Here is a 12,580-nt window from a genome sequence, read left to right as displayed (position 1 = left end):
TGTGGTGATCGAGCAATACTTCATGAGGGATATTGTCATGATACACTGTCTCAAGTAAGTTCCTCCTAGTAGTTAATAGCCGGATGACGCTCAGCATGCCCCAAGACACGGATAAAGCACAAGTATTTTGAAATCAAAGTCACCAATGTTTATTGCAGGAAAAATCATAATCCAGTATTTGTTGGTGAGGTAAAGAACAAAAATCCACAAAAAAAAAGTGTCATGAAGAGATATAGTCCATAAACAACAAATGGGACAAATTCAATAAATTACTGAAAACATTCATGCAGAGTAGTTACAGGCAAGGGCTCATAAAATGTACATAGTCCAAAGCTGCCAAAAAAAAAGGTAGGAAGAAAAAGGTTGGATAATTGGTTCAATGGCTCTGTAGCAGCTAAAACCTATCTGTCACCCAAGTGCTAAAGTTCTCCCAAAATCTAGGAGACACCCTGGCTTAAAAAGTTTGGAAAATCACCTTTAAGACAGCCAACAGCATGAGTGGGGAAAGAAATAAAATTTGCAATACGCACAAATAGCAACACCTATCCTCATCACTGACTTTTTGAACTAATGGCACAGAGGCCTTTTAAACATTTCATACCCACTCACCTAAGGGGAATGGGCTCACACCATTCTGATAGAGAGGGGAATACACCCCCTTATCATCACCTTGTTCCTTCACATAAATTATCTTACCTACATTTCAAACATTCCCGGGGATTATTTCTAAACTCTAAAACAATCAACAAAATATAAAATCCACAAACAAGTAAAGTAAAACTACTACCATCCCCACACTGCGACTACTTTCCTGTTTTGTTACTCTCGACTGTTGTGAAATCAGCCTCTTTCCGGCTTTTAGCAGCATAAAGAGAGTACATAGCCATGTGTGCGCAAAATGAAAACTGCCCGTCAACTAACCACTAAAGCGGCCAGTCTGCTAAAGAAGAGGATTCCGCCAAGCTGGTAAGTGAAGGCACTGTATAAAAATCTTATTGTTACTGGAATGATGCACTAACATTAAGCATCTTGTGGAGATTCATTTAACATTCAGCACTGCACCTGTCAACTGTACACTGGGTTATATCTGGTTAAATACCAGCTGCTACTGGTTAATCTGGCTCACTGTAGCCAGCAAAGTACCTGTTGACTGTTCTACTACAGGCACAGAAACCTTGTCTAGTATAGTGTAATGGGATTGAAGAATCAGTCATAAAAGGAAAGTACCAGTTCATCTATTATTAACACTCATCAGTTTAAAAAAAATGGAGGGAACATCACCTGTAAGTACAAATGGCTTCAACTGGCTTGGCTATATATTGGTGCTTTTACTGTGCTTCTGATGTATCCGAGTAATTGACAGCACTATAACTGAAGCCATTTTATTAAATTTCCTGGGCGAAACTGGTAACACAGCTAATGTTAAATATGTAGGAAATAACAAGCAATGTTAAGGCATATAGAATACTCTCATCCAAACATTTTCTTATAGATAGATAGATAGATAGATAGATAGATAGATAGATAGATAGATAGGTAGGTAGGTAGGTAGGTAGGTAGGTAGGTAGGTAGGTAGGTAGGTAGGTAGGTGGGTAGGTGGGTGGGTGGGTGGGTGGGTAGGTAGGTGGGTAGGTAGGTAGGTAGGTAGGTAGGTAGGTAGGTAGGTACTTTATTAATCCCAGTGGGAAATTCACAGGTTACTGTTAAGGATTTTCTAGTCTGCATATGTCTGTTGCATAAGCTTATGTATGTATTTACTTCACCCACAGTTTCAGCAGCCATGGGTGGCAGAAGTGTCCACATGATAAATTTCCATAGGCAAATGCCCAGCTATTGCATTATTCCTTCTCCTGACTTAAAAAAAAATATCTCTCAGTATTGCTGAGTTTGCTACATTTATATTGACAAGATGTGGGTGAAGCATTTACTAAAGGAAAAGCAGCCCCTTAGAGTGGAAAATACTGTTATTGAAATCACAAACATAGAAATGTTGAAGGTGAAGAGGAAGCTTTTCACTCATTTTTAGATTCACTACGTACTTATTATTTTCTTGGAATGCTGTGCTCAAACCAAAGAAAGCATATTCATCAGTGATCCACTCTGTTGTTGAGAAGAGCTTCCCAATTATTTAGTCTAATTTTTGTTTCTTTTCTTAAAGACCACCTCAACCTGTGAACAGCTATGAGAATGTAAGCAGTGATTATGACTACCCCAGATCACCCTGCTCATCACGGCCTATCTCTCGTTCTGAAGCACCATACAAAGGTGAGTAAAAGGAGTCTGTGACTTTGTTTGTTCATATGTAGCATTTGTTTTACTGTAATTTAGCATTAAATGCTACTTCTTTCTGACTAGTTTAAAAAGACAGGAGAAACAAATTCTATCCCGTTACCCAAGGGATAAAAAGAGTTGTGCAAAGTAAATGTCACATTTATTTGTGATTGGTAGAATTCTTTATAGACTGCAGCAAGTTTAGGAATCTCCTCTCTTAATATTATGTGAATTTAAAACACAAATGTAAAATTAACGTTTGATTTTTGGATTAGAATGTTATCTGCAAATCAAGAATCTTAACACTAGAATTACCAGAGCCTACGAAAAAACTCGTAGATCCATCCCACCTTAAATCGCTTCTTAAATCCATTCACAGCTTTCTGCCAGCGTCTTTTGTCTTCTAAATGTGCAGATAAAGACAAGCTGCAAGCATCCGGCTATTCCATCCCCCCACCGACTTAGAACGTGCACGAACTTCTCCCAGCTCATGCCTTAATTGATTATCTGGGATTGAAGTGGAGTTTTACAGTGGAAGTAATAGATCGTTATTTGGAACACACGCATTTCATGTGTGTTTCGTTTCTACAGTAATCTGTGTAAACGCATTTTTAAAACAGAAACGTTTTTCATGTTCTAGTAGTAAATGACAAAACGTAGGCATAAACTATATAATGTATGAAGCCTGAAGTCCAAATATCAAAGAAGCACTTTCACAAAAGGTACAAATATAACAGAACAAGTGTGCTTTTATTCAAAAATATAGCTGCAGGAAAAAAAGCCGCCTTAGCATGCGACATTGACACACATTTACTACGACTGCCGCCGTGGCGCAACAGTGTCAGCTGCTGACTGGGAATCAAAAGGTCATGAGTTCGATCCTGCACGACTCCCTTTTAAGAAGTGAACTGCTCTTATTCTTACTTTTTTAGAATAAAAACATACGTTTGATTTCAGTCTGTAACAGCCGGTGTAATTTATGATACTTGTAAAGGTTAGCTTTGTCTTTTTTTTTTTTTCTTTTCACTTTTCATTCTCTCAGTCGCATTCAGGATCCTTCCCCTCCCCATCTGACACTGCTGTTTTCACATAAAGACGCGCTGTAGCTCTGCAGTGTATCACGATACATACTACCGCTGTTTCTTTTGTACTTCAGGACATGCAGAGGAAAGCATAGTAAAGAGCAGTAACTTCAGCACTGTATGAAATCATCAGACACTCCCCATCTGACACTGCTGTTTTCACATAAAGACGCGCTATTATGCAATATTATTTTTTTAAACGAACAGCGTCAGATCGGGTGTGAATTTATACTGCCACTGTTAAAGTCAAATCAGAAGCTGAATAAGCTCCTTTTCTGACTATAAGTAAAAAGCATGAATTAATCAACAGAAATAACCGCGATCGACATTTTAAACTTAAAGATGTACAGTGCATACCAATTTACAGGTGCTGGTCATAAAATTAGAATATCATGACAAAGTTGATTTATTTCAGTAATTCCATTCAAAAAGTGAAACTTGTATATTAGATTCATTCATTACACACAGACTGATGTATTTCAAATGTTTTCTTTTAATGTTGATGATTATAACTGACAACTAATGAAGTCCCAAATTCAGTATCTCGGAAAATTAGAATATCAATTAAGACCAATGCAAAAAAAGGATTTTTAGAAATGTTGGCCAGCTGAAAGGTATGAACATGAAAGTATGAGCATGTACAGCACTCAATATTTAGTTGGGGCTCATTTGGCCTGGATTATTGCAGCAATGCGGCGTGGCATGGAGTCGATCAGTCTGTGGCACTGCTCAGGTGTTATGAGAGCCCATGTTGCTCTGATAGTGGCCTTCAGCTCTTCTGAATTGTTGGGTCTGGTGTATTGCATCTTCCTCTTCACAATACCCCATAGATTTTCTATGGGGTTAAGGTCAGGCGAGTTTGCTGGCCAATCAAGAACATGGTCCTTAAACCAGGTACTGGTAGCTTTGGCACTGTGTGCAGGTGCCAGGTCCTGTTGGAAAATGAAATCTGCATCTCCATAAAGTTCGTCAGCCGCAGGAAGCATGAAGTGCTCTAAAACTTCCTGGTAGACGGCTGTGTTGACCTTGGACCTCAGAAAACACAATGGACTAACACCAGCAGATGACATGGCACCCCAAACCATCACTGACTGTGGAAACTTTACACTGGACCTCAAGCAACGTGGATTCTGTGCCTCTCCTGTCTTCCTCCAGACTCTGGGACCTTGATTTCCAAAGGACATGCAAAATTTACTTTCATCAGAGAACATAACTTTGGACCACTCAGCAGCAGTCCAAAGGCGAGACGCTTCTGATGCTGTCTCTTGTTCAAGAGTGGCTTGACACAAGGAATGCGACAGCTGAAACCCATGTCTTGCATACGTCTGTGCCTGGTGGTTCTTGAAGCACTGACTCCAGCTGCAGTCCACTCTTTGTGAATCTCCCCCACATTTTTGAATGGGTTTTGTTTCACAATCCTCTCCAGGGTGCGGTTATCCCTATTGCTTGTACACTTTTTTCTACCACATCTTGTCCTTCCCTTCACCTCTCTGTTAATGTGCTTGGACACAGAGCTCTGTGAACAACCAGCCTCTTTAGCAGTGACCTTTTGTGTCTTGCCCTCCTTGTGCAAGGTGTCAATGGTCGTCTTTTGGACAACTCTCAAGTCAGCAGTCTTCCCCATGATTGTGTAGCCTACAGAACTAGACTGAGAGACCATTTAAAGGCTTTTGCAGGTGTTTTGAGTTAATTAGCTGATTAGAGTGTGGCACCAGGTGTCTTCAATATTGAACCTTTTCACAATATTCTAATTTTCCGAGATACTGAATTTGGGACTTTCATTAGTTGTCAGTTATAATCATCAACATTAAAAGAAATAAACATTTGAAATACATCAGTCTGTGTGTAATGAATGAATCTAATATAAAAGTTTCACTTTTTGAATGGAATTACTGAAATAAATCAACTTTGTCGTGATATTCTAATTTTATGACCAGCACCTGTATAAATTTTATGTCCGTTTGAGGTTAAAAAGAAAAAAAAATAACACTTTCTCCCCAGCTGGGAATTGAACTCGGGTCTCTGAGGCACAGTAGGGTTGCTGCGCTCTGAGTCAGCAAATCTTAACATTACGCCACGGAAGGTGTTCTTTCATTCTTGAACCTTTTGTGAAAGTGTTTATTTGATCTTTGGACTTCAGGCTTCACATATTCTGTAGTTTATGCTTACATTTTGTAACATTTATTACTAAAATATGAAAAAGTTTCTGTTTTAACAATGTGTTTACACAGATTACTGTAGAAATGGAACACACATGAAAGGCGTGTGTTCCAAATAATGATCTATTATTTCCACTCTAAAACTCCAGCAGTTCAGTCACTCCCAGATAATCAAACAAGGCATGAACTGGGGAAACTTAGTGAACATTCTGCGACGGTGGGGGATGGAATAGGCGGCTGCTTGCTGCTCGTCTTAATCGGCACATTTAGAAGACAAAAGATGCTGGCAGGGAGGTGAGAATGGTTTTAAGGTAGGCCGGATCTACGAGTTTTTTCGTAGACTCTGGTAATTCTAGTATTAAATGTACCTTGACACCTTTTTAAGTAGCACTACTGTATGATGTTACGAAATTTCAGGGGCATGAGAAGAAATCAATATCCATATTACTAACCGAGAATGCTAAACCGGATGGACGCAGGGACATCCGGCCATGGGCTGTAGCCGCAAAAAGACGTACTGCGCAGGCGCCCCAAGAAATGAGGGGCCGCGAGAGGCGGATGAGGGGCCGCGAGAGGCGGACAAGACCACAGAAAAAAGGAGTCAAAGAAATGAGGCGCCGCGAGCACAGAAAAAAGGAAAAGGCACAGAAAAAAGTAGTCAAACGCAGGCGCCGTACGAAACCCATTGCACACGAAACTAGCACACAAAAAAAAAGAAGACGCTCGCGCACAGGCACCGGACGGGACACACACCAAGAGGGGGATTGAACAAGCCCCTGGAACACAAAAAGAAAGAAGACGCTCGCGCAACAACAATCCTCCCCCCCCCCACACATCAATAAGAAGTGACACCCAAAGCCACATTTCTAAAGGAAACGTCCATATTAAACATACGTCATCTCAACACCTTCACACTAGGCAGCATAGGTGTCAGCATAGGTGGATCTCCTTACAATAAAGCACTATTAACCGTTCAACTGCAGAAAAGGCTACATATTAACAGTGAGTGCGATCCTCCTTATTACTTATCCATATTTCGCATGCTGAGGAACAAACAAGTCATGAATACACGGTCACGGGTACAAAACGATTCGGATCGGATAACGGGACCAAACACACGAACACGAATGAAACAACAAAATACACGGCGGCGCATACAACGCGCTTCGGAAACTCCGGGAGAAAAAATGTCTTGGATCAAAAAACGCAAAGCTCAAGTAACCCCGTTACAGAGACGTGCCTAAATGGACAGACACAATGAACGTAGACGCATACAGCGCGCGTCTCAAAGTGCTGCATCGAAACAAGCACGATTTCAAACCGAAAGAGCTCGCGACAAGGCTCGATACAAACAATGCACGACGTAGACTGAAACGGACTTTTCGCAAAGCGGAGGCGAATCAATTAAAACTCAAAAATAGCGCGTCACAAATAATGGACATGCAACAACACGGCACTCAAACGCCACAAGCAAAACATGCCCGTCGCGGACATCAACGCCAGACACCTGCTAAACGCTTACGCCAGTTGGCTGACAACGCCTTCAATAATGAGTCCACTATTGAGGAAAATTCATTGGGATTAATGAATGTCATTTGCAATCATTGTCATTCACTTAACTTCCCAGAAGAAACAACTGGCAATACAAATAATGAATTTACACGTTGTTGTCAAAAGGGGCAGATTAGACTGCCTCCTTTACATTCATATCCTGAATATCTACAGAAGCTTCTAACTAACGATGTGCCTGAAAGTAAAAACTTTATGAACTGCATTAGATCCTACAATAGTTCATTTGCTTTTGCATCTACCGGAGTACATATCAGGCCACCAAAAGGCAATGGCCCATACTGCTTTCGCATATGTGGTTAACACAACGCACTATATTATGTCCAAAAAATATTACTGTTAATCACATTAATAACCAGGTCATTTCATTACTTCCTGGAGAGACACGGCTCTTTCTAAGCTCTGACAAAGTTGACTCTGATGACGACAATGAACATCTGAATTTCCCCTTAGAATATTTGAACACTATTAACCCGGCCGGATGACCACAACACAACCTTACCCTTAAAAACGGAACAATAATCATGCTATTAAGAAACCTTAACACTAAACAGGGTTTATGCAATGGCACACGGTTAGTCGTCAACACCATGACACACAATGTTATTCAAGCAACAGTTCTTACAGGATCACATGCTAACAATACTGTTCTCATTCCTAGAATTGACCTTACGAGTTCTGACCTAGAATTACCTTTTAAATTGAAACGCCGACAGTTCCCCATTAAACCTGCATTTGCCATGACCATCAACAAATCACAAGGACAAACCATGGACAAGGTTGGCATCTACCTCTCTGAACCCGTTTTTGGACATGGACAACTTTATGTTGCCTTCTCACGTGTTCGACGTTCATCTGACGTTAAAGTTAAAGTTATAAATGATCCATGACAAGGAAGACTCATTCAAGGACAAGACACCATCTTTACTACTAATGTTGTATACAAAGAAATATTCCAATAAAACATTACTCTATGCCAAACACTCTATTTTTTATTTCTATAGGCATCATCCAAACCTGCACACTATTCTATATCTAATTCATACATCTCACTCTTTGTCATGCCCCAACGCCAGGGGTTGGCGAGCGAAGCGAGCAGGGGGCGGAGCCCCCTAGTATTTTAATATTGAAGCATTTTTAATAGTGTGTAGATACTGTTTATTTTTTCACATTTTTGTTTTATGTATTTTTAAAATTCATTTTAATACTCCTAAAATCCATTCTAGAGTACACAGACCTCTTCCCTTTTGTGACAACAAAGCAAATAACATACAATAAACTTTTACAAGATGCAGGGGTGAATACTAACTTCATATTAACTGCAGAGGTTCTCATATAAAGTGAACTGCTCATTGTTTTATGAAGGTTTTTGTATTTTACAATGAAGAAAGAGCTTAATATGAAATATACAATCTGTAACCATTACCATGTGAAAATGAAGTGCCATGGCACATTTTAATCTACTGTTGTCATGTTTATATTCACATACTGTAAATTCAATTCTTCTTCTTTCGGCTGCCATTAGGGGTTGCCACAGCGGATCATCTTGTTCCATATCTTCCTGTCCTCTACATCTTGCTCTGTCACACCCATCACCTTGCATGTCTTCTCTCACCACATCCATAAACCTTCTCTTAGGACTTCCTCTTTTCCTTTTGCCTGACAACTCTATTCTATCATCCTTTTCCCAATATACCCAGCATCTCTCCTCTGCACATGTCCAAACCAATGCAATTTCACCTCTCTTACTTTGTCTCCCAACCGTCCAACCTGAGCCAATCCTCTAATGTACTAATTTCTAATCGTGTCCATCCTCGTCACACCAAATACAAATCTTAGCACCTTTAACTCTGCCACCTCCAGCTCTCTCTCTCTCTCTCTCTCTCTCTCTCTCTCTCTCTCTCTCTCTCTCTCTCTCTCTCTCTCTCTCTCTCTCTCTCTCTCTCCTGCTTTCTGACAGTTGGAGACAGTACCACCGTCTCCAACCCATATATCAAAGCTGGTCTCACTACCATCCTGTAGATCTTCCCTTTCACTCTTGCTGGTACCCGTCTGTCACAAATCACTCCTGACATTCTTCTCCACCCATTCCACCCTGCCTGCACTCTTTTTCACCTCTCTTCCATAATCCCCATTACTCTGAACTGCCAGCTCTACTCCCTGCATCCTCACCATTCCACTGACCTCCCTCCCCATAATACACATGTATTCTGTCTTGTTCCTACTGACTTTCATTCCTCTCCTCTCTAGAGCATATCTCCACCTCTCTAGGGTCTCCTCAACCTGCTCCCTACCATCGCTACAGATCACAATGTCATCAGCAAACATCATAGTCCACAGGGACTCCTATCTAATCTCATCTGTCAACCTGTCCATCACCGTTGCAAATAAGAAAGGGCTCAGAGCCGATCCCTGATGTAATCCCACCTCCACATTGAATGCATCCATCACTCCAACTGCAGACCTCACCACTGTCACACTTCCCTTGTACATATCCTGTACAACTCTTACATACTTCTCTGCCACTCTCGACTTCCTCATACAATACCACAACTCCTCTCGGGGTATCCTGCCATATGCTTTCGCTAGGTCCACAATGACACAATGCAACTCCTTCTGGCTTTCTCTGTATTCTCCATCAACACCCTCAGAGCAAACATTGCATCTGTGGTGCTCTTTCTTAGTATAAAATCATTCTGCCTCTCACTAATCATCACCTCTCTTCTTAACCTGGCTTCCACTACTCTCCCATAACTTCATGCTGTGGCTCATCTTATTTTATCCCCCTGTAGTTACAACAGCTTTGCACATCCCACTTATTCTTAAAAATCGGCACCAGTACACTTCTCCACTCCTCAGGCATCCTCTCACTTTCTAAGATTCCATTAAACAATCTGGTTAAACTCCACTGCCATCTCTTCTAAACCCCTCCATGTCATCTGGACTAACGGCCTTTCCATTCTTCATCTTCTTCATAGCTGTCCTTACTTCCTCCATGCTAATCTGTTACACTTCCTTATTTCACTATCTCCACATCATACAACCTTCTCTCTCTATCCTTCTCTTCATTCATCAGCCTCTCACAGTATTCTTTCCATCTTCTCAACACACCCTCCTCACTTGTGAGTATGTTTCCATCTTTATCCTTTATAACCCTAACTGCTGCACATCTTTCCCAGCTCGGTCCCACTGTCTAGCCAATCGGTACAGGTCCTTTTCTCCCTCCTTAGTGTCCAACCTCTCATACAACTCATCATATGCCTTTTCTTTAGCCTTCACCACCTCGCTCTTCACCTCGCGCCTTATCTCCTTGTACTCTTGTCTACTTTCTGCATCTCTCTGTCTATCCCACTTCTTCTTTGCCATCCTCTTCCTCTGTATACTCTCCTGTACTTCCCCCATTCCACCACCAGCTTTCCTTATCCTCCTTCCTCTGTCCAGATGTCACGCCAAGCATCCTTCTAGCTGTCACCCTTTACTACTTCTGCTGTAGTTGCCCAACTATCTGGTAACTCTTCACTGCCACCCAGTGCCTGTTTTACCTCCTCCCTAAACTCAACCTTGCAGTCTTATTCAACTTCCACCATTTGATCCTTGACTCTGCCCTCACTCTCCTCCTGTTCTTGATCTCCAACATCATCCTACAGACCATCATCCTTTGCTGTCTAACTACACTTTCCCCTGCTACCACTTTGCAGTCTTTAATCTCCTTCAAATAGACTCTTCTGCATAGGATATAATCTACCTATGTGCATCTTCCTCCACTCTTGTACGTCACCCTGTGTTCCTCCCTCTTCTTAAAATACGTATTCACCACAGCCATACCCCTCCTTTTTGCAAAATCCACTAACCTCTTGACCTTCTTCGTTCCTCTCCTTGACACCATACCTACCTACCACCTTCTTGTGTCCTCTGTTCCCTTCACCAACATATCCATTGAAATCCTCTCCAATCACTACTTTTTTGTCCCTTGGGTACGCTGTCCAACACTTCATCCAACTCACTCCAGAAATCTTCTTTCTCATCCATCGCACACCCAACTTGTGGGGCATATGCACTAACAACATTCATCATCACAATTCCAGTTTCCAACTTCATAATCATTACTCTGTCTGACACTGTTTTCACTTCCAAAACACTGTTGACATACTGTTCTTTCAGAATACCTACAACCCCATTTCTCCTCCCATCCACACCATGATAGAATAATTTGAATCCACCTCCAATCCACATGGCCTTATTCCCCTTCCATGTAGCCTGTTACATGCACAATATATCAACCTTCCTTCTCTCCATCATATCGGCTAGCTCTCTCTCCTTACCAGTCATACTGCCAACATTCAAATGTTCCTACCCTCAGCTCTACTCTCTTTACCTTCCTCCGCTCTCCTCTGGACACGTCTTCCCCCTCTTCTCTTTCTTCAACAACAACAACAACATTTATTTATATAGCACATTTTCATACAAAAAGTAGCTCAAAGTGCTTTACATAATGAAGAAAAGAAAAATAAAAGACAAAATAAGAAATTAAAAAAAGGCAACATTAGTTAACATAGAAAAGGAGTAAGGTCCGATGGCCAGGGTGGACAGAAAAAACAAAAAAAAACTCCAGAAAGCTGGAGAAAAAAATAAAATCTGTAGGGGTTCCAGGCCACGAGACCGCCCAGTCCCCTCTGGGCATTCTACCTAACATAAATGAAATAGTCCTCTTTGTAGTTAGGGTTCTCATGGAGTCACTTGATGCTGATGGTCATACAGACTTCTGGCTTTTAATCCATCCATCATTTTTGAAACATCATGGTACTTAGAGTAGATGGTGGTGGCGCAAGCCACCACTAAAAGGACACCGGAAAAGGAAACAGAAGAGAGGGTAGGGGTTAGTACAGATTTTAGAGCCACCATGAATAGTTATTATAATGAATTGGATATACAGAGTATCAGGATTAAATTACAGTGAAGTTATGAAAAGGCCATGTTAAAGTAATGTGTTTTCAGCAGTTTTTTTAAAGTGCTCCACTGTATTAGCCTGGCGAATTCCTACTGGCAGGCTATTCCAGATTTTAGGTGCATAACAGCAGAAGGCCGCCTCACCACTTCTTTTAAGTTTTGCTCTTGGAATTCTAAGGAGACACTCAGTTGAGGATCTGAGGTTGCGATTTGGAATATAAGATGTCAGACATTCCGATATATAGTATGGGGCGAGATTATTTAAGGCTTTATAAACCATAAGCAAAATTTTAAAGTCAATCCTGAATGACACAGGTAACCAGTGTAGTGACATCAAAACTGGAGAGATGTGCTCGGATTTTCTTTTCCTAGTTAGGATTCTAGCAGCTGCGTTCTGCACTAGTTGCAAACGATTTATGTCTTTTTTGGGTAGTCCTGAGAGGAGTGCGTTACAGTAATCTAGACGACTGAAAACAAACGCGTGAACTAATTTCTCATCATCTTTCAATGATATAAGAGGTCTAACTTTTGCTAGGTTTCTTAAGTGAAAAA

The 12,580-nt window shown here is 41.1% G+C and overlaps 1 protein-coding gene across 3 annotated transcripts in view; it reads left to right on the top strand.

Annotated features, from left to right (window-relative positions):
* ccdc50a (coiled-coil domain containing 50a) overlaps window positions 1–12,580 on the top strand; it is a 167,988-nt gene that overhangs the window by 148,512 nt on the left and 6,896 nt on the right. For all 3 annotated transcript variants that reach the window (XM_051922248.1, XM_051922250.1, XM_051922249.1), the window contains one exon: window positions 2,159–2,265. In XM_051922248.1, coding sequence (XP_051778208.1) covers window positions 2,159–2,265 — 107 coding nt within the window. The remainder of the gene's footprint in view (window positions 1–2,158; window positions 2,266–12,580) is intronic.

Source organism: Erpetoichthys calabaricus, chromosome 2 (genome assembly GCF_900747795.2).
Source record: "Erpetoichthys calabaricus chromosome 2, fErpCal1.3, whole genome shotgun sequence".
In the NCBI taxonomy this organism is placed as follows: domain Eukaryota; kingdom Metazoa; phylum Chordata; class Cladistia; order Polypteriformes; family Polypteridae; genus Erpetoichthys; species Erpetoichthys calabaricus.
This window is presented reverse-complemented; position numbering and strand designations above follow the sequence as displayed.